At 35.1% G+C, this 20,747-nt stretch overlaps 2 protein-coding genes across 2 annotated transcripts; one reads left to right on the forward strand and one right to left on the reverse strand.

Moving 5' to 3' along the window:
- The first annotated feature begins 9,404 nt into the window (after window positions 1-9,404).
- LOC111481542 (cinnamoyl-CoA reductase 2-like) lies at window positions 9,405-10,886 on the forward strand. The gene is made up of 4 exons (XM_023127017.1): window positions 9,405-9,814; window positions 9,894-10,076; window positions 10,142-10,494; window positions 10,588-10,886. Exons 1-4 carry the CDS (start codon window positions 9,527-9,529, stop codon window positions 10,751-10,753), a joined length of 990 nt encoding a protein of 329 aa, XP_022982785.1. The 5' UTR covers window positions 9,405-9,526; the 3' UTR covers window positions 10,754-10,886.
- Window positions 10,887-14,116: 3,230 nt separating this feature from the next.
- LOC111481544 (cinnamoyl-CoA reductase 2-like) lies at window positions 14,117-16,791 on the reverse strand. The gene is made up of 6 exons (XM_023127019.1): window positions 16,593-16,791; window positions 16,365-16,519; window positions 15,388-15,570; window positions 15,040-15,235; window positions 14,813-14,966; window positions 14,117-14,374 (listed from the first exon to the last, which is right to left on the reverse strand). The coding sequence occupies exons 1-6, from the start codon at window positions 16,723-16,725 to the stop codon at window positions 14,215-14,217; spliced, it is 981 nt and encodes a 326-aa protein (XP_022982787.1). The 5' UTR covers window positions 16,726-16,791; the 3' UTR covers window positions 14,117-14,214.
- Between the last annotated feature and the right edge of the window lie 3,956 nt (window positions 16,792-20,747).

Raw genomic sequence — 20,747 nt, forward strand, 5'->3', positions numbered from 1 at the left:
TTTGTGAATAAAGTGCTAAAGTATTGATATCTTCATCCAAGGAAGATTCCCCGCTGATTTCGTGAAGAAATTTTGCCGAAAACCTTGAGATCTGAGAATTCTTCCAAGAACGGTAAGAGTGCTAACGGACCTCCTTCCAACCCTTGTAACTTGTCGTATGGTTAGGCAAAAATCAAGAAAAAAGTACTACACATACTTTGTAGTACGATCTAAAACCATGATGAATAAATGCTTTCAGTTTGGATTCAAAATCGAGAGATAAAAAATGTGAAGGACGTAGGAAAACTAATCGAAAATCTCATTTTTTGTTAGGAGGAGAGAGAAGGCGACGACGTGCCACGTGTCAACCGGTGAGAGGCTCCGCACACGCCGGTAAACACCAGACATGCGTCGAACGCCGCCTGGAGCGATGCTACTCCATTCGTTCAGTGACAGGCATCCACTGCAGCACCAACTCGACCCGCACGACGAATTGAACCGGAGCGACCCGCAGTCCATCTGATATGCCTTATACAAACAAAATTGACGACCCTCGACTACAGAAAAGCGCACGTGTGGCACTCATGCGTGAAACCTGTGAGTAGACTTATCCCGGCGCGTGGCAGGCGCTTGTAAGCGAGTTTTTGGCCCGTTCGATTTCTATTTGCCTGATTTTCAACCTGATTCCAATTCTAACCAATTTTTATGTGATTTAGGACCTAATTGGGCAAAATCAGTATTTTTGGACAACCTATTCGTGTAGGAACGCTAATGTAAGAGCACGCGTCAACCAAGTAAGTCACCAAACGGTATTTAGGAAGAGATACTTATAAGATTTGTTTGGTTTGCATGCATACTATAATATTTTCCTTGAATTTATTTAGATGAGTTCATTAATATGAGAATGGATGTCATATGCGAAACATTATGCGAACTGTCTGAGTGTGCAAATATGCTTTAAGCTTTCACTATATATATGAATATATTAATTCATGCTGAAATTAGTATGAGAATTTGTGAACTCTATGCTCCGAAAGCTTGATGGATTTTATGGCCCCGTTGAGCATGTTTGTTTGTTTTTGCATGAATTATGTATGATGATGAGAAATACACTTGCATGCACACTTAGTTAGCTTTCATGTACCAGTGTAAGGATAAGTCTAGGGTTTTGTGATTAGATTGACAAGTCATAAGTATAGACCTAACCCTTTTCCTAGGAGCCTAACAAACTACCACGACATACAAAACAACCTCTAGAGTACCCTTACGCTGCATGTGTGTGATTGGTGTAATAGCTTCGTGGGGGACTAGGGGGTTCCTTATCAGGACTCGACTGCTCCTAGTCGTTTTAGCATGGGAAACGTGAGATCCACGTTGTACAAATCATTTAGATGGAAGGGTTAAGGGGGGTAGCCCTCCCCGAACAAGGGGAATATCATGGACTTAGGGGATTGCAGCTCACTTCCTATGTAAGATACTAGGTAGTCTCAGAGCCATGCCGAGGTAGCTACTCGTAGGGCACCAGTCATACACAGGTCGGCATAAGGGAACTCTTAAGGTTTAAATGAAAGGACGGAGAACCAAAGAAGCTCCAAGGGGCAAGCTCCAAGGAACTAAGACTAGAATTAGACGTCCTAGAGCAAAAAAAAAAAGTATATAAGAATCAATTAAGCTTAAGATGCGATAAGGGTCTATAAGTAGGTAGCTTACCAGTAGGTGGCCTAGAGTCTACAAGAGGTTCCCACAAAGTTGAGTAAGAGGTAGGCGCGCTCATGCCTTACCATGTATCACTCCCAGGAAGGTTGTCACGCGAGTGTTCTCCCGTTTGAACCCCAGAAAGGACGCTTTTCTTTTATTTTTCTCTGATTTACCTACCGTCGCCGCATGTCCACCGCTCACTTCCGACACGTTCTCTCAGCCTTTCATCGACACATATCAGTGGTTGTTGCTGACGCGTGTCCGTCTCCCTCAAGCAACCTGCGTCATGCGATTTCCAAATTCATTCATGTCTTTATATTTTCTTTTGTTTTACATATTTTGTTTCCAATTTCATTCATGGATTTCCAAATATGCTTGGTAGGTTTTTAATCTATCTTTACAATGATATTTTTCTTGTAATTTTAGGATAATTAAATAAGGAAATAAACACGTCTACCTTTCGTCTAAAATTGTAAAAATTACAATCTTGCAAATTCTTGATGTTAGTCAAAATCGAACTTTGGAGATTTATTTGGGAGTCTTGAGGATTAATCTTCAATGACTCATGAGAGAAAATGCTCATGACACCTTGAGGTAACCAAGAAAAAAAATGGGTCTAAATCAATGGCGGGCAAAATGGTTGAGGGGTCTAATCACTCTCATTTGGGCAGATAGGCAATTAGAAAGAGAAGGGAATAAAGTGATAGAAAATGAGAAAGAAAAGATTAGTTTTAAGGTAAGTGGAGAAGACTTAACAAAAAACCAACACCGGAGATTTGAGATCCTCAAATGGACGTGACATTTCCACCTAAACTTCAGCAGTTCAAGACAATATGCTCTCATGAATCGCATCTTGCTGTTGAAAGGAAAAGAATGAACTCTTCATCCACCCGAGAATAATTTTGATTTTTATTAAAAATTATAACAAAGCAATAAATCCGAGAGCAAAAATTCTACCTTTATAGAAACCCTGCAAGACTTCTTAAGTATTCCAACCATGCAAACGTTCTTCATCATTCCACACGATCTTTCTTACTATGACTCGAACACAAGGTTAAGATTTGTGGGAGTCTCTTGAAAGAAAATCTCAAAGCGATTAGAGAAAAGAGTTTCAAGAATTCTCTGTAAATGTAATTCAATTAAAAAAGTGGGAGAGATTCTTGTGTGTTTGACTTAACTCAGGGTTCTATTTATAGGAAACTCATTGATAATTTTGCCAAATAATATATTTGCATATTTAATATATTAAGATATAATATCTTATACAAATCATTTTAAATATTATAAGATATCCTAATATATATTTAAATCATTTGAATCTCTTTCAAATTTTAAATATATTCTTATTTAATATATTAAATACATTAATTGATTTAATATTTAATATTTAATTTCATCCCATACAATAAATATATTTTTCTTTAATACATCTAATATATTAAATATTAATTTGGAGAGGTTTCTCCATTTATATTTAACCTATTTAATATATTAATATTAATTTGAACTCTTTAAATTAAATATTTCATTTCTATTTATTTAATATATTTAATATATTAAATATTAATTTTACTTTCAAATTAAATTTATTTTCTCTTTTATATTTAATATATCTAATATATTAAAAATTAATTTGAACCCTTCAAATTTTCTTTCAAATAAATTGAACTTTTTAGCGTTACTATGAGCTACCAAGGGGACTTTATAGACCTACCGATTATAAGCTCCAATGATATAAAATTAATTAATTAATCAGTTTTCATTTATTAACTATAGTCACTCCAGTGTAGATCTAGAATTACACTCTTAGGTATTGCAGGGCAAGTTATGTCCATTGATATAATCATTACAAGTAAGTCGATCATTCACGAGTTGTTCATAATTACAGTTGGGTCAAAAGTCTGTTTTACCCCTGTAATTACATCTTTCACCTTAAGTATCATTGATTCTATAATGAACCGTTTGTTTATAATCCAATCATAAATCAAGTTCCTCTTGGGCCAATGAGATGGTGGGGCCCCATTGTTTAAGTCTCGAAATCAGTACTTAACGAACAACTCATCTAATATCCTTATATGGAAAAAAGTGAATTCCATCCCATGATATTATGTTCCCAACTCCCTATTTGGTCTAAGTCCCCAAAATGGTAGACATATTGAATCGGCTAAAAGAGACATTCTCACCCATGTAAATTAAAAGACAAACCCTCATAGCAGGAGTTCATAACTCACTCAATTAAAATCAAGTCACATATGATCATCATGTGAAATATTAATCTTCTCAATTATCAGATTTATAAAGAGAGATTAAATATTTGTTGGTCCAGTCTTATACAAACTCATTGAATAGGATACCCCCACTTACATGTCTCCACATGAACAATTTGGATCAAATCATTTGTAACGATTAAAAATGGGTCGTATCAATATTGTTACCAGGCTAAGGTCGTGGAAGTCTAGTTAAAGATGCTTATCGAGTTTTTTTGTGTTAGTGGCGTTTTTGTGTTGATTCTGGGACTTATACCCTCAGTAATGTGATCTACTCAAGTTTCGGAGTGAAGTTGGCCAAGATTCACGTTGGAATCAGAGTTTCAAGAAAATGCGATTTTTGGTAAGAATTCATGTTTTTCCACAAATTTGAACTCCAATAATAAAACCCGTGACTAAAAAAAAAAAAAAAAAAAGAAAATCCAAGTTATATTATAGGAGTAGATATGAGATCTAATGTTCGTGAAGAAACTTTATTGATTTGGATTAAGGATTAGAAGATAATTTTTTTTTTTTTTTAAGAAGAAAATAGATTGCTAACGAACATTGTCGGAATCTAGGTTCATTTTGAGCAAGGTTGCCGATGGAAGGACGCAGGTCGACATACTACTGGAGGAAATGTCTTGGCTCATCAACGAATACGTGTCAGTCGTCTAGTGGAACGAAGTGTCGAGCACACAACAAGGCCGCAACACAACCTGCCAAATCGATCCGTGACTAACCTGTGGTCCAACCCGATGGTCTCGACACTCCTTGTGTGCCACATGTCATGCCCACAAAATTTGAAGGGTAAGTCTGCGTTCACTGGGATTCGAAGCGCGCCATTGCCCACGTTGACCGCGCATGGGGGCACGACGCATGAAGCTCCTTATTTTTACTCGTTTTTTACTTGATTGTCATTTTTTCACCCCAATTTCAATGCTAATGTTGTTTTACTGTGAATTAGGTGTCTGCAGAGGAATTCGATAATTTTTGGACTCCTCTATGACTAATCAACAAAGAATTGGGAAGGCACACATCAGACAAGTAAGTAATCATTTGGATTCCCACAAGTAGTACTTGTAGGAACCGCATGGAATAAACATACATTCTATCAAACTGATAAATCTTAGCTAGTCGGACCTAGCATATTAGTACATAGACCATGGAAAAGAAATAAATAAGAAAACCAATGGTACCTAGAATCGATTGTATATGAATTCACTTTAGAATGATTGTGATATTATATGCATGATAAAGGAAGAAGGCAAATTTGTGAAATTTGTGCTCTGAGTGAAGATAGACATTATCTTGCCGTCGAGCATATTTGTTAACATTGCATGAACTACTGCATGTTAACTCGAGTGCATGATTGCTTGTGTTGTTTTTCTTGTTGACAATAGGAAGAAAAGACAAGCCTAAACTAGGGTGTTTGAGACTGAGTAGGCTAAACAAAAACCTAGAATGGGATATCTCTAGAATACCGTGCATTTAGGCTTGTGAAAGGATGACCAGCGAACCTAGACCCCAGTGTTCCAAACCACGGTAAGCTTGAGAGACCTTGCACAAGAACCCTAGAAATGAATAAATCAAAGTCTAAATCACCAAGATTTGCTCTAGAAAGACCTACCATAGTAACTGTAGACAACCGAGGTAGCCCACCGGACTTGAGCAGTGTGGATAATGCCACTAGAATCTCCACTTCCCTCTCTACTCTGATACCGTACCTTTGAGACAATACTCCGATACCGAGATCGTTGAGCCAAGTAGAGCCGGATATGATAATGTGATTTGTGCCCCAACCTAGTGCTGATAACTAAGGGGTAGGACCCCTGAGCCGTAGAAACCCGTCCCTGAGCAAGGGTGTGTGGGAGTACGTAGAACGACCTAGTAGCTGACCGACTCACAGGGGATCACAACCCCCTGATTTTAGTGGTAGTATGATCCCGTGGGAAGGCTGTCAGATAACCACCACGGATGATGTTCATCAACCACATAAGATGGGCAAGCCACCTGAGTTGTAGAAAAGAGAGTTGCAACTTAGTCCGCACTCCCTAGAACCCCGAGACAAGGTCGTAGATACCTACTAAGATAAGGATGCGAAAAGAGTCTACAAGTAGGTTGCTTAATGAGTATTCTTATACTCATCCCTTTTTACTCTACTTTTTCAGGTGAGTGATGTCATTGATCGAGGCGGGAGCGCGTGCGTGAGTCTTAAAGCCACAAAGGAGTGTCCCGGTGATATGAATCAAGGGACATCAATCATATAATATGCTTCAATGAAGATGTGAAGAAAATATTGTTGAAATTATCAAAAGATATTTCAATTCATGCCACATTGAAGAAGAAAGAAGTTTCATATGATAAATTTTGGGTGGATTACAATTTAGAGTTATTGTATTTCATTAATGTATTTTAAGAGTTTTTATTTACTTTAGGTTACAATGACATAATGGTTAATTATGGCCATTAAGTATGAATGTAACTGGAATGCCTTTAGTAGTTTCATTTTTGAAGCTATATAAAGCTATTTATGTTGTATTTGTAAGCAGACTTGGAAAATATAGTAAAAGAAGCATTTGTGCTCTTCTTTAGCCAATGACTAAGTTTCTTTGCAATTCTATGTAGTTTAGGTTGCATGTAGAATCATTCAAGCTCGACATGATCAATCTTGCTTGTGGAGTGATTCGAATCTCAAACAATGTTCTTGCCTTGAGATATTCGATCAATAAGGTAATCCGAATCTTACTCCCCTTGTAGTGATTCCTTATCTTATCACCCGGGTATCTAGGAGTCTGTACATATTCATGCATAGATATGTCATACATTTTGTAACCCATAAGCATCTTCTATGAAATTCTTATTGGAATTCTTCTCAATTGATAAAAAAAAAAAAAAAAAATCCATATTTTTTTTCTTGTTTATCTCTTTTTATATGCTTTCATTTCATAGTCCATTAGTCTTGCTTTTGAATTCAAGTCTCAAATTTTGGGAGACCAATTTACTCTGGGAGTTGACTTTGATCATTATCTCCAATTGTTTACTATTTTTTAAAATATTTTTTCTTCCGTTCTTGAAATTTTTCTAAGCGTTGTCTCTTCTACTTCATCTTAAAATTCGGCTGCTAAAGGACTCTACAAATTTTAGAATTTTGACTTTAAAAATAATCGAAAAATTAAACCCATCACAAGACTGGTGTTACTGAAATAATGAAAAGAGATCTTGGGCTACACATATAAAGAGATTAGAAGAGGAGAGGTGAAGAAGATTGAAGTGCAATGAAATGAGTGGCCTTTGGGTCTGTTTTTATACGTAAGATAAAGCCAATTGCCATTGCCACTACCACTCACCACCACCTTTAAAAAGTTTCTCATTTCTGTGTTAATTAAAAAACTTAATTATTTATAAGCGAGACCACTCGAATTAATTTGCTTAAAAAATAACTTTGAAATGAGTACAAATGATTGAAGACAAATTCAATTAAGGGTAATTAATTAACATATTAATTATTTAACAAGCTCATATTCAAAGTCTCTTGAAAGGAAAAATAGCTTAACGTAACTATCCTTATTAAGTTTATATTAATTTTCATTTTGGTTGATACTCTTAGATTGTAAGAACATTTTGTGATATCTATTGATATGTTAAATACAACAAAAATAGGCCGAATAACAATACAACTGACGATGCACTTAAGATTTATTGACAAGTTAGGTGAATTGTTTTGAGTAGAGACAGGGCTTAGAGATGGGGAACTCGTCATGAATCTATTATTAAAAATAATAGAGAAGTGATCAAAATGTGGCCAAAAGAGAGAGTTGAAACTTGAAGAAAGGAAGCACATTGGAGAAGAAACTTAGCCTCAACTGCCTTAAAGATTTGAATCATAGGTTCCAAAACAAACCTGCAATCTACTTGTTTCAGAAAATATTACTTGTGAACCGTATTAAAAATAAACAAAGAAATACAAAGAGAAAGAAAAAGAAATAGAAATTGTTTTAACGATTGTTTGAACGATTTTAAATAGTTTGTATGAAAATAATATTATAATAAACATATAATTTTATTTGTATAAATAATTCTGAAATATATTATGAAATCATAGTATTTAATAAATGGCATGTCGGTAGACATTTGAGATCTTTAATAAATATAATATACATATATAAATGTATGTGTACAAATATATAAACATTCCAAGACTACTATGTAAAGCTCTAATGTTCGCATGGAGTCTAACACATGAACCACCGTAAATTAGAGAAATAGTTTTGTAGAAGTTCGAACTTGAAACTGATGTCATGGGTCCACAAAGGCTGACTTGGATTTCAAATGATGGAATTAAACTTTAAGGATAAATGAGTGACACCAACTTAAGCTAATCAATTAAGTGGCCCTACTATCGGCATGGTCAAAAGAGTTATCTTATGTATGATGACACGTGTCTAGTGACTCTTACACTTGTCATGTATTTGATGATATGATATGTTATGATGATATGATACGTTACGATGACGTGATATGTTATAATGATATAATATGTTACGATGATGTGATATGTTTTATGATGTGATATGTTATAATGATATGATATGTTATGACGATATGATATATTAGGATTATATGTTATGTTAGGATGACATGTCATGTTATGAGATGTCATGTTGTACCATGACATGAATATCATTGGTAATCAAATGCATGACATGTTACAATATGGATGAAAATAGGGAGTTTTATGATACATAACCCCTAAATGATGTTATGAATTATATGATTTATGAAAGGTTATACATGCATGCATATTACCTCGGTAATATGCAAGGAATAAATGTGATTGTTATTTAAGATGAAAAAGTATAGAGACCTTAGGTATAATTGTATGTTCACATACATAAAGATATTTCTCCTTTATAATGAGTACAGACACGCACACTATGATGATGAGATTAACATCATACTCAGCATGATGCACGATGGTCGTTGTACCTCCGGGCGTCTAGCTACAACCCAGAGGAGCTAGCCCAACGAACAAGCTTAGGGGATCTGTGAGCTCGCCTAATAAGCCCACGCTCGCACGTATGGTTCGTGTATAAAAAAGTACTATACATCCAATTTGTCCGAGACCACTTAAGAGACTATGATTTTAAATGATAGGTAGGTCCTATAGTTCATGACCGCCTTTTATGAAATTTCTTTAAAGGAAGGTTTCTCCACCTTAAGCTAGTAGAAAATTAAATTCGTTACATAAAAAGACTTCACTTTCGTGTTTTGTGGAAAGGCGAGCTAGATGGTGGACATGCATCAATGGTGTTGAAGCAAATTAATCCGAGTGGACCCACTGACCTAAATATTCAATAAGAACCAGAAATAATTAAGTTTCTTAATTAACCTTGAAATAAGCAACTCTTTTTATGGTAGTGGTTAGTGGCAATGGCAGGTTGCTCTGTCTTTCCCATAAAATAATCCCCAAAAGCCCACTCACCTCATTCCACTTCAGTCACCTTCAACTTCCCTCTTCTTATATCTTTAATTTATATAACTCAAACTCTGTTTCATTTCAAACCCAAAACAAAACCAATCCTTTGCCATAATCCACCATCATGTCGATTGATACCTCTGCAGTTTCCGGCCAAATTGTGTGTGTCACCGGCGCTGGAGGCTTCATTGCTTCTTGGCTTGTAAAGCTTCTTTTGGAAAAGGGCTACACCGTTCGAGGAACTGTTCGAAACCCAAATGATCAAAAGAATGCTCATTTGAAGCACTTGGATGGAGCTAATGAGCGTCTGTCTCTGTTTAGAGCTGATCTTCTCGATTTTGAAAGCCTCAAAGCAGCTATTATGGGCTGTGATGGTGTTTTCCACACTGCCTCTCCAATGACCGATGATCCCGTAAGAACTTCACTTCAAAAATTAGTTTTTTTCTTTCTTAGGAACCAGAACAATAATGATAACTCACATCAATTTACAGGAAAAGATGGAAGAAGCCATAATTGGGAGTAAGAATGTCATGACCGCCGCCGCAAAAGCAAAAGTTCGACGAGTGGTGTTCACATCATCCATCGGCGCCGTCTACATGAATCCTAACCGAAGCCCCGACACGGTGGTGGATGAGTCTTGTTGGAGTGACCTTGACTTTTGCAAGAACACCAAGGTAACATAAAACCCTTTAATTAACTAAGAAAAATACATGAATTAAAGTGTGGAAATTATGTACAGAATTGGTATTGCTATGCCAAGACAGTAGCAGAGCAGGCAGCATGGGCAGTGGCAGAAGAAAAAGGAGTGGATTTAGTAGTGGTGAACCCAATGTTGGTATTGGGGCCTCTATTGCAAGAGGCTGTGAATACGAGTGTGGTTCATATAATGAAGTATTTGACAGGGTCAGCCAAGACATATGTAAACGCAGTTCAAGGATATGTTGATGTTAGGGATGTGGCGAAAGCCCATGTCTTGGTTTATGAAGCTCCTTCAGCTTCCGGCAGATATATATGTGTTGAGAGTATGCTTCACCGTGGAGAATTGGTTGATATTCTTGCAGAGTATTTTCCAGAGTATCCCCTCCCAACCAAGTAAATTTAATTTCAATTCAATGTATTATTTGTTAATTGGATGTTTTTTTGATTATTGAGAATAATGCGTTTTGTTTAATGAAATGATTATAGGTGCTCTGATGAGGTGAATCCCAGGAAGAAGCCTTATAAATACAGTGTTGAGAAGCTGAAGTCATTGGGAGTGGAGTTCATACCAATCAAACAATGCATATATGAAACTGTGAGGAGCTTGCAACAAAAGGGGCATCTTCCACTTCCCTCCAAACTTCAACAATGATGTTTTCATGGCTTATAATAAAAAAAGATGTGTTTTTTAGCGTTGTTGAGAATATATTTTGAGTATGGAACGATGAAGTTTGTGGTTGCTCGTGTTTCTATAAACCGTCATAAAACTGTTTCTTGTTTTTAAAGTATTCCCAAATATGGGCCAAAATTTTGGAAACTGTGAAAACAAGTGTCCTTTTGTTGTTACGGATAATAATTAAGTGGCGTTAAACGAGGGAGATGCTCGTGTATAGCACTCTACTCCCCCTCTTCTTTCATTTTTTCCATTTCTTTCTTTTGTAACGGCTAGAAATAAATTACAAAAAAATCATAACACGATTCTCGCGATCTCAACAAAGCAAGCTCCATGCTCTTGTCACTCTTCACATTAGCCATCCACGCCTGCCCTACACACCTTCACACCTTCACGTTCTGCTCGTCTACCCCTAGAGTACTTGTGATATAGAAAGTTACAGGAAAAAGGTGAGCGAAACCCTCTCCTGCGCGACGCTTAGAATTGTAAGATGTTTTAAAGAGGAAAAACCATAGAAACCTCATGCATTTTGTGTGTATATACATTGGATTACTTTCCTATTTATGATGATGAGCATGGATGCGTACATTCATGACACTTAGGGGTCTGCTGATCTCTGGCGTCGCTACGGACAATTAGCTCGACTATGATGGGTTTAGGGGTGTTAACCTCCTTGGAGATCCACGCTCGCAAATGTAGGTTGTGTGTGGGAAAGTACTATATATCCAAATTTGTTTGGACTAGAGGCCACTCTTATGATGATTTTAACGATAGGTCCCTAGATCATGAGTTGCATGTATTTACCTTCTCTGACCCCAATAGTGGAGTCAGTTACTGAGTATTTTAAAATACTCGTGTTACTCCTATTTCAGGTAAAGGTAAAACACCCACATGTATATAGTGTACTAGTATTTTACTTTTTTTTTTAGTTTTAATTGTCTTATTTATTAATTCTTTAAGTTGTTTTAAACTTGTTTTTGAACATATAAGTCCTCGAATTTAGGTTAATAGTTACATAGAAAGTCTTATTTATTTCTTTTCCCCTCACATTTTATACTATTATTATGTCATTTTTCTTTTCCTTCTTCTTTAATATAAATTGATCTCAATACTTTCATTACATTACTATTTTAGTTTGATTTAATCTGCCTCATAAGATCATGTTAAGATTTGATAGAGATTTTTTTTCATAACTTTTAGCTGATTGATAAACCACTTGGGGATCAATTGTGTTATATTTGGAGAGCTTTTGAAAAATAAATTCATTTATGTTATTATTTTACTCAAAGACGTAGTTGTGTGAGATATTATACAACTAACAATTGCTTTGTTTATGTCTTCTTGCATATGATATCGTTTCCACTTTATAAATAATAAAGTTATTTTCAAGCATGATGGGAGATAATATCGTTTTAATTTATAGAAGATTATGAAATTCTTATTATATAATTAGCTTTCCACCGTACCATTTTATAAAATAACCCTCCTCACCTTACATTTTCCCTTCTTTATTTCTCCACTTCAAATCTGTTTTTAACTATTCTGATGTCTAGGGGCTGCTCGACTTACTTCCACGTTAACCACCGTCTCATCCACGGAAATTTTTGCCACTTCTCGGTTGGAATCCCCTTCAGTTTGTATTATTCCCTCAATGTTTCTCGTTATACTGCTGGATTTTCGCTCTTTCTCTTTGCATGATTTCTCATTTCCGTTCAGTTGTTGCCTCTGTTCAATCCGAATTTATTAATTCTTCGGTTGGGTTTTAACTTTTTCATCTCTTTTATTCAATGTAGTGATGATTTTCATGTCGAGTCTTTTTCTTTCTGTTCTTTGATGTGAATGGATTGATAGTTTTCGTGTAGTGTAATAATGCTTATTTTTTGTATTTTGATATGTCTATGATTTAACGTTGATGTTCGTGGTGATTCTTTTCTTTTAGGAATGGTTCGGAGAACTTGTTAGCATACCATGGGTAGGGCAGATTCCTTTTTAGCTTTTCATTTGTGTATAATATTATAATGATTTCCACCTTAATTCGTCATCTTCTCCTTATTTCCTTTCTATTTTGAATTTAGGATTCTTTTCGAGAAGTAGTGACAACATATTTCTAGTAGAGCCTAGCAAGATTAATTGTCCTTGGGTACTTCTACTAAAAAATAGTTCTTCACTTACATCTGCTTAGATAAACACCTGATAATCATTTTCCAGGGATCATAAGCCTCTAGGAACTTTTCTTGGGTCTTTTTTTTAATGTTATTTTTTTGTTATTTTTTTTCCAACCCGTTTGTATGGTGTACAAGGTTCTCGTTCATTTTGTATTTGTAAGGTGTCCAACCTCAGTGCTTCATCGTTCTCTTTTTTAAGAGTCTATGTGGAAAAAGTTCAAGTATGGGACATTGCAGAAGTTTTCCCTGAGTAAGTATAAGGGGAAGAGTAGAACAATTTGATTTTTTGTACACACTGTCATTTTTTTTAATTTTAATTGTTTATTCTTTGTATCATTATGCTAGACTGCATAGACAAACAATATGCTAGAATGTATAGGCGCAAACATTTTGGTTTTTTTTTGTACAAAGATTGGATTAAGTTGATTTGATAAAATTCTAGTGAAGCTTATTTTATAATTGAACTGATTGGCATAAGTTGATTTGATAAAATTCTAGTGAAGCTTGTTTTATAATTGAATTGTGGGCTCATGTTAACATCTTTGCAACGTTAGGTAGTCTCTCTTTTAGAGTTTGTGGCTTATGTACCATCACGAGATTGGTTAATTTTAGGTGGATATTGCTACTCTTCCAAAAATTTTAATCTTTCATGTTAGTGTGGGTTTTCAAAAATACCATGGAATTTTCGAAAGTCACTAATAAGTAAATGAGAAGTCTTAACACTTTGACTTTCGAGAGGACATTTCAAGAATGGCAATCTTTATATTTTATAATCATAATTAGCCACTATGTAAATGTCACTAATAAGTAAATAAGAAGTCTTAACACTTAAAATACGTTAATAAAACACCATAAATTTAGATTATCATTTATAAAAAAAAGCGGTAATCATTTAAGAATAAATGAAGCCTCACTTGATGTATCTAGAAGCATTGTTTCATAAAAGAATCTTGATTCTTCTTAATCTGGTATTAATTGCAGACTTATCTTTAACTTTAATGAAACTTGACTTCATCTAATATAACTTGATTTTTTTTCAGGGTAACTTACATAACATTCTTCCTAACTTTCTTTTAAGTTCATATGGTATGATTGGGATATCTTGATTTATATTACATATCAGATGGGAAACCCAAGATGTACCTACTAATTAAATACATTAGCATAGTATTAATGCGTCCACATACATAACATAAGAAATGGGGTTCCTCTTGGATAAATTATCTGTTAAATTTGGGTTTATATTAAAGTTACGGTGGATTCGTAATTGTAATGTTAAGAATGGGTTGGTAGTGGAAGATGACCCTTCTCTTGAAGGCTCTTCACAGTTTCGTAGATGCATTGCTTCACAGGTATGAACTCCACGCCCAACTCCTCCAGCTTTTTGACGCTATATTTGTAAGGCTTCTTTCTAGGGTTCACCTGGTCCGAGCACCTACCATACCATATCATATCAAACACAATTTCTATTATTCATCAAACCTAAAAATTGAAATTTAGTGCTCAATTTTTGGGTGTTAGTTGAGTTGCACCAACAAGTCATTTGAAATTTAGTGCTCAATTTTTGGGTGGTAGTTGAGTTGCACCAACAAGTCATGCTTCCGATTTTCATTAATTATTTCTTTACCAAACACCCAAAAGAATTCTTCACCCTTTTGCCTAACCTAATTTTTATTGGTCAACTACAACCTGAAACTTCAAATTTCTTCCAAATATTTTAATTTCAAGTTATTTTATTATCCTTTCGTATTGTAACTTTGGTAAGAATACGAGTATTCTTGAAAGAAATGACAAAATTTATGGACGTTTTTTTTATTCTTTTGATATTTTAATCCAATGAAAAGGAGAACGAGAAAGAGAGATCTAAACTTACTTGGTAGGAATAGGATACTCGGGGAAGAACTTAGCCAAAATTTCAACCAACTCTTGTCGATGAAGCATAGTTTCAACACAAATGTATCGACCAAAAGCAGGAGTCTCATACAACAAGACATGAGCTTTGGCAACATCCTTAACATGAACATAACCTAAATATGAAACATGTGTGAGAAAAACAAGAAGATATTACAAGAAAACATGTAAATTAAACAGGAACAATACCTTGAAAGGCATTCACATATGTCTTGACAGCACCAGTCAAGTACTTCATTATATGAGCTACACTTGCATTTATTGTTGCTTGTAATAATGGTCCAAGTACCAACGCGGGATTCAACACTACTAGATCCACCCCTTTCTCCGCCGCCATTGCCCATGCTGTTTGCTCTGCAACTGTCTTTGCATAACAATACCAGTTCTGTCCAATGTTTCCACAAAACTCTTGGGTTTGTTATTATTAATTCCAAAGATGATGTGCAAACATCACCTTTTAAATAAGCTTAATTTTTAAAATTAATAAATTAATAAATAAATAAAAAGTAAAGAAAAAAACTAATATGAAAGGGTAACCTTTGTATTTTTACAAAAGTCAAGGTCACTCCAACAAGACTCATCAACTATCATGTCGGGGCTTCTATTAGGGTTCATGTATACAGTTCCAATGGATGATGTGAACACTATTCGCCGGACCTTAGCCTCCGCTGCTGCCATTATAACATTCTTTGTCCCAATTATTGTCTCCTCCACTTTTTCCTATCAATTCATGAAATTCGTTATACTATTACTAAATTTAAAAACTTCGATGGTAAAACAAAGGTTGAATTAGTGATAGTAAATCACGAATCTCCATAATAGTATATGATATTATCTAATGAAGATATATTCTTTATTTATAAACTCACGATCAACTTTTGAATGAGCGAATGAAACTCCTCTTCTAACTATTTTTAACAATTCTTTCCTGTAACAAAGTACACCATAAAACCTCTCTTTAGGCTTATAGAGTCCTCGTGACTCAACTTATTTGTTTGATATTTGAAGATTCTATTGACACACCATAGAACCTCTCTTTAGGTCTACGGAGCCCTCGAGACTCACAACTTCTTTGTTTGACATTTGAAGATTTTATTGATATAACTAAGTTAAGGGTATGACTCTGATACCATATTAGGAATCGCGAACCTTTACATCGTTCCATTTGAGCATAAGTTTTCATGACTTTGTTTTTGGAGAATGTTTCTCTAAAATGCCGAGTACCAATAAAGATGTATTCTTTACTTATAAACTCATGATCAACCTCTTAATTAGTCGGTATATCCTCAACATAAATTACCATCAAATTAACTTTCATATGTTTGATCATTTATTTATATGCTTAAAAATGATTAATTGTGAGTTTAAGAATTAGCACAAGGTCTCATAAGTGACTGCCAATATTCGCTATGGACTTGTCTCATAAAAAATTCCACGATAGACAAAGCCATAAGAGGTGATATTGGGGTTTTGACGAACAAAGACAAAGACAAAGCCATAAAAATTCGACTCACTGGGTCATCGGTCACCGGAGACGCCGTGTGGAAGACACCATCACAACCGATAATGGCGGCTTTAAGGCTCTCAAAATCAAGAAGATCAGCACCATACAACCTCAGCTTTTCCTCAGCTCCATCCAACTCTTTCAAATGAGCATTCTTCGGATCATCTTCATAAAACACAAGTAATCATCAAAACTTGGAGAATTAGATTTCATAAAAACCTTAACTAAAATAACCAACCTGGGTTTCTTACTGTGCCTCTAACAGTGTAACCCTTTTGGAGAAGAAGCTTCACGAGCCAAGAGGCAATGAAGCCACCGGCGCCCGTGACACAAACAGTTTGGCCGGCAGCTACGACGGCGGGGAGGGTCATTTTGGGATTGGTGGGAATGGTATAATTGAGGACGTTAAGAGTGGGTGAGAGAAGGGATTGATGAAGAGCCAAATCGAGTGTAGAATGGAACACAACAAATGACTATGCATTTTGGTTTGTATTTATAAGGCAAAAAACAAGGCCTTACACCAAGAATTCTCCCATCTCATACACCTACTACTACCTTTTTATTTTATCATTTTTTTTCTTCTCTTTTAATTTTTAGGCTTAGGGGATAGCTTTTCGTCTTTCTGTTAATCGTAACTCATTTTTTAATTTTTATTTTTCTTATTGAATTACTCCGATAAAAATAAAACTATCAAACTTTAGAATAACAATTCATATCTTATTTATTGAGCTAAGCTCGAAGTAGTTCATTTTTATTACAGAGTCTCTAAAATTTAAAAAATTAATTGATGGTTCAATTTTAGCATGACAAAGTGTGCTTTTAACAAAAACCACATACATAAATCTTTTTCAAACTCTATTATTACTCAAACTATTGTGTTGCCTCCATCATCTCTAAGATTTTTTTCATTTTTTCATGACCTCCGTCACAACACATTCTTATTTCCAATTCACAACGCTTAAAGGTTGCTATTGAAACCAATAGGTAGCTATCACTTATCTGCCTATCAAACAATTACTAGCCAATTGAGAACCTCTTTCATTAATAATTTGTAACTCACAAACCAAAGATTCCTCTAAGACTCCAATACCTCTTGATACCATCATTTTCACAACAAAGGTGGTTTTTATAGCTTCTTTAGCCACTCTTTCTTGAGGGACTATCCTCTAACATATATATATATATATATATATATATATATATTTTATTTTTTTTTAATTTTAAGATGAAAATTTTGGTAAGGGTAAATCTCTTTGACCAATTTCAATATGATATTTATCAAATCTAGATCTTTCTCTTGGACATCAACGACTTGTCACAAGTTTATAAACATAAGAGGGATAAGTAAGCCCATTTTTCTCTAGTAGTCATGAGGTATTAAACATAAGAGGGAGAAGGATCATGCCCCAGCTGTTTTGGAGATGGTTCCACATGATTAAGCACCTAGGGAGGCCCCACAAGTGTTAGTGTCGATTCTTGAAAAGGTGCCTACCTAGTCGACGACAACATTTACACTGAAGGTGTTACAATCTCTGATGGGAACCTCAATCGAAAACCAGACATAGATGACCCAGTCAAATAAAAGCATGTGGTTTCTTTGTTGGCCATTTGTGGATGGGCAAGATTTGTTGGCCACTTATGCAATTTTTAAAATTTAATTTATTTTAAGTAGTCTAATTAATTATAAACATTTCTAAGGTGTTTTTTCACCCAAGTCAAAGTTCTGTTTTGATTTTGGTTATTTTCCTTTTTTTTTTTCTTCCAACAAATATTTTTCGGGCTATTTCTCTTTTCTGTCAACCGATTTGATTTTCTCTTCGGTCAAAAAACATCAAGTGATATTAGAGGCAGGTTAATCTATTGGTGATATATCATGTGTAGAAGCCAATTTTATCAAAGCCAAATTGATTAGCTTAATTAGTTAAAACGTCCTCCTAACAACACACAAGTCCCAAGTTTAAGGAAAGAAGAAATGCTGCACCAAAGCGCGAAAATGCACACATCGTTGGGTCCATCCTAGAAAGATGTTGTGTTTTCTGATCTTGACTCTGGAAACTTTTGGGACGCCGTACTGTTACCGAGATCGAAGGGTATGGCACCACCAATCTTGTGAGCCTTTCTTTTTTTTTTTTTTTTTTCTCCAACAAATTTTCTTTGTTTTTTTTTCTTTCAACAAATATTCTTCTAGAAAGACCTTGCGTTCTCGGAGCTTGATTCTGAGAAATTTTGGGACAACGTAGTGTCGCTAAAATCGAAGGGTATGGAACCACCGATTTTGTGAGCCTTTCTTTGTTTTTTTTTCAACAATTTTTATTGTTTTTTTTTTCTTCTAACAAATTTTCTTTGTGTTTTTTTTCTTTATTCTCACAAGTTTTCTTTATTTTTTTTTTTTCTCCAACAAATATTCTTTATTTTTTTCCAACAAAATTTCCAATATTTTTTTTCTTTCAACAAATTTTCTTTGCTTTCGTTGGGTCCATACTAGAAAGACGTTGCATTCTCCGAGCTTGATTCTGCAAAATTTTGGGATGCCGTAGTGTCGCTGAGATCGAAAGGTATGATACCACCGATCTTGTGAGCCTTTCTTTGTTTTTTTTCTTCTTTCAACAATTTTTTTTTATTTTTTTTCTCCAACAAATTTTGTTTGTTTTTCTTTTCTTCAATATTTTTGTTTGTTTTTTTTTCTTTCAATAAATTTTCTTTGCTTTTTGTTGGTTACATCCAGAAAGATGTTGCATTCTCCAAGTTTAATTCTGAAAAATTTTGCGACGCCATAGTATAGCTGAAAACGAAGGGTATGGTACCACCAATCTTGTGAGCTTTTCTTTGTTTTTTTTTTTTTTTTCTAATAAATTTTCTGTGTTTTTTTTTCTTTCAACAAATTTTCTTTGTTTTTTTTTTCTTCCAACAAATTTCTTTGATTCGTTTTTTCTTCCAACAATTTTTCTTCAATTATTTCTCCTCCATCAACTGATTTTCAGAACAATGATGTTATTACGGACTATGATTCTCTAACAGTTCGAGTATAGTTGATATAGTTGAGGCCTAATCAAAATATGATTTTTGGAGGTGGAATTTGTGGTGTCAACCTATAGGGTTTGTTATTTTTCTAATTTCTTCATTAGCAAAATGCAAGAGGTTACCTTTTGATTTACCAAAAGTGGAAGAAGAATTAGTAGCAGGTTATCAAACCGAGTATTTAGGTATCAAATTGTCAAAAGACATCAGTCAGCCAGACTTTAGTGTAGGGGTCTAGAGATATTAGGGGCATGATAGTGAAGCCCTGTTATTAGAGGGATTTTCAAAGGTATAAATCGTCTTCCTTTGACGACGACAAAGTTGATCCTATAGTAGCGAAAACCTTTCTGGAGGTTGTAGAAACGACTTTTTTGTATATAAACTGCTCACAAAAGTATCAAATTAATTTTGGAACATATATGCTGAAAGGGCGAAGCTCACCTTTCGTGGAAAGGAACCAATTCAATGAAGCCTATCTTATCTGGTACCAATTCAATGAAGCCTATCTTCGTAAGTATTAATCAGTGGTTGCCCGAATTAAGAGTCAACAACCTTTTTGGAACTCAAATAGGGGAACAAATTAGTCGAGGAGTATGACCTTAGGGGCATGATAGTGAAGTCTCGTTATTTGAGGGATTTTCAAAGGTATAAACCGTCTTCCTTTGATGATGACAAAGTTGATCCTATCGCAGAGAAGACCTTTCTGGAGGTTGTAGAAATGACCTTTTTGTATATGAGCTGTCCACAAGAGTATCAAATAAATTTGTAACATATATGCGGAAGGACGAAGCTCACTTTTGGTGGAAAGGCACCCAAAAGAGGATTGTACCTAGGGAGGGTAGATTACGTGGTATCAATTCAAGGAAGCCTATCTTCGTAAGTATTACTCAATGGTTGCCCGAAGCAAGAGTCAAACAACCTTTTTGGAACTCAAATAGGGGAACAAATCAATCGAAGAGTATGACTTCGAGTTTAACTAGCTAGCAAGGTTTTGTCTTGAGTATGTCAGTAATGAGAAGATGAAGACCGATTGCTTCACCGCAGGTCTCCAAATAGAGATCAAGGGATTTTTTGTTGTACAAAGATCGTCTAACTATGTTGAAGCATTGAGAATAGCAACTTTGATGGACATGCCACGACATATGGTAGTATAGGTCGACTTAGTGACCATTCAGACTTCCTTTAGTCATTGAAGAAGGTCTAGTAGAAATTTTTCCAGATCTGACAAACAGCCTGGGGAGCAATTTAAGCATCGTGGTAGGGCTCCAGAGCAAAACTAAACTGAATGCTTTAAGTGTAAAAACTGGCAAACATCCAAGCTAACCGGCGTCTACTTCATACCGAGGCTCAAGGCTGGCTAATCTTGTGAGCCTGG

The sequence above is a fragment of the Cucurbita maxima genome, unplaced genomic scaffold, assembly GCF_002738345.1.
Source record: "Cucurbita maxima cultivar Rimu unplaced genomic scaffold, Cmax_1.0 Cma_Scf00007, whole genome shotgun sequence".
NCBI lineage: Eukaryota > Viridiplantae > Streptophyta > Magnoliopsida > Cucurbitales > Cucurbitaceae > Cucurbita > Cucurbita maxima.

Bases quoted from the DNA above. Each gene is read 5' to 3' on its own strand.
- LOC111481542 (XM_023127017.1), top strand. From the start codon at position 9,527: ATGTCGATTGATACCTCTGCAGTTTCCGGCCAAATTGTGTGTGTCACC. The intron at 10,077-10,141 runs GTAACATAAAAC...AATTATGTACAG, and splicing joins ACTTTTGCAAGAACACCAAG to AATTGGTATTGCTATGCCAA. The intron at 10,495-10,587 runs GTAAATTTAATT...AAATGATTATAG, and splicing joins GAGTATCCCCTCCCAACCAA to GTGCTCTGATGAGGTGAATC.
- LOC111481544 (XM_023127019.1), bottom strand. From the start codon at position 16,725: ATGACCCTCCCCGCCGTCGTAGCTGCCGGCCAAACTGTTTGTGTCACG. The intron at 16,520-16,592 runs GTTGGTTATTTT...TGTTTTATGAAG, and splicing joins AGGCACAGTAAGAAACCCAG to ATGATCCGAAGAATGCTCAT. The intron at 15,571-16,364 runs GTGAGTCGAATT...ATGAATTGATAG, and splicing joins CTCCGGTGACCGATGACCCA to GAAAAAGTGGAGGAGACAAT.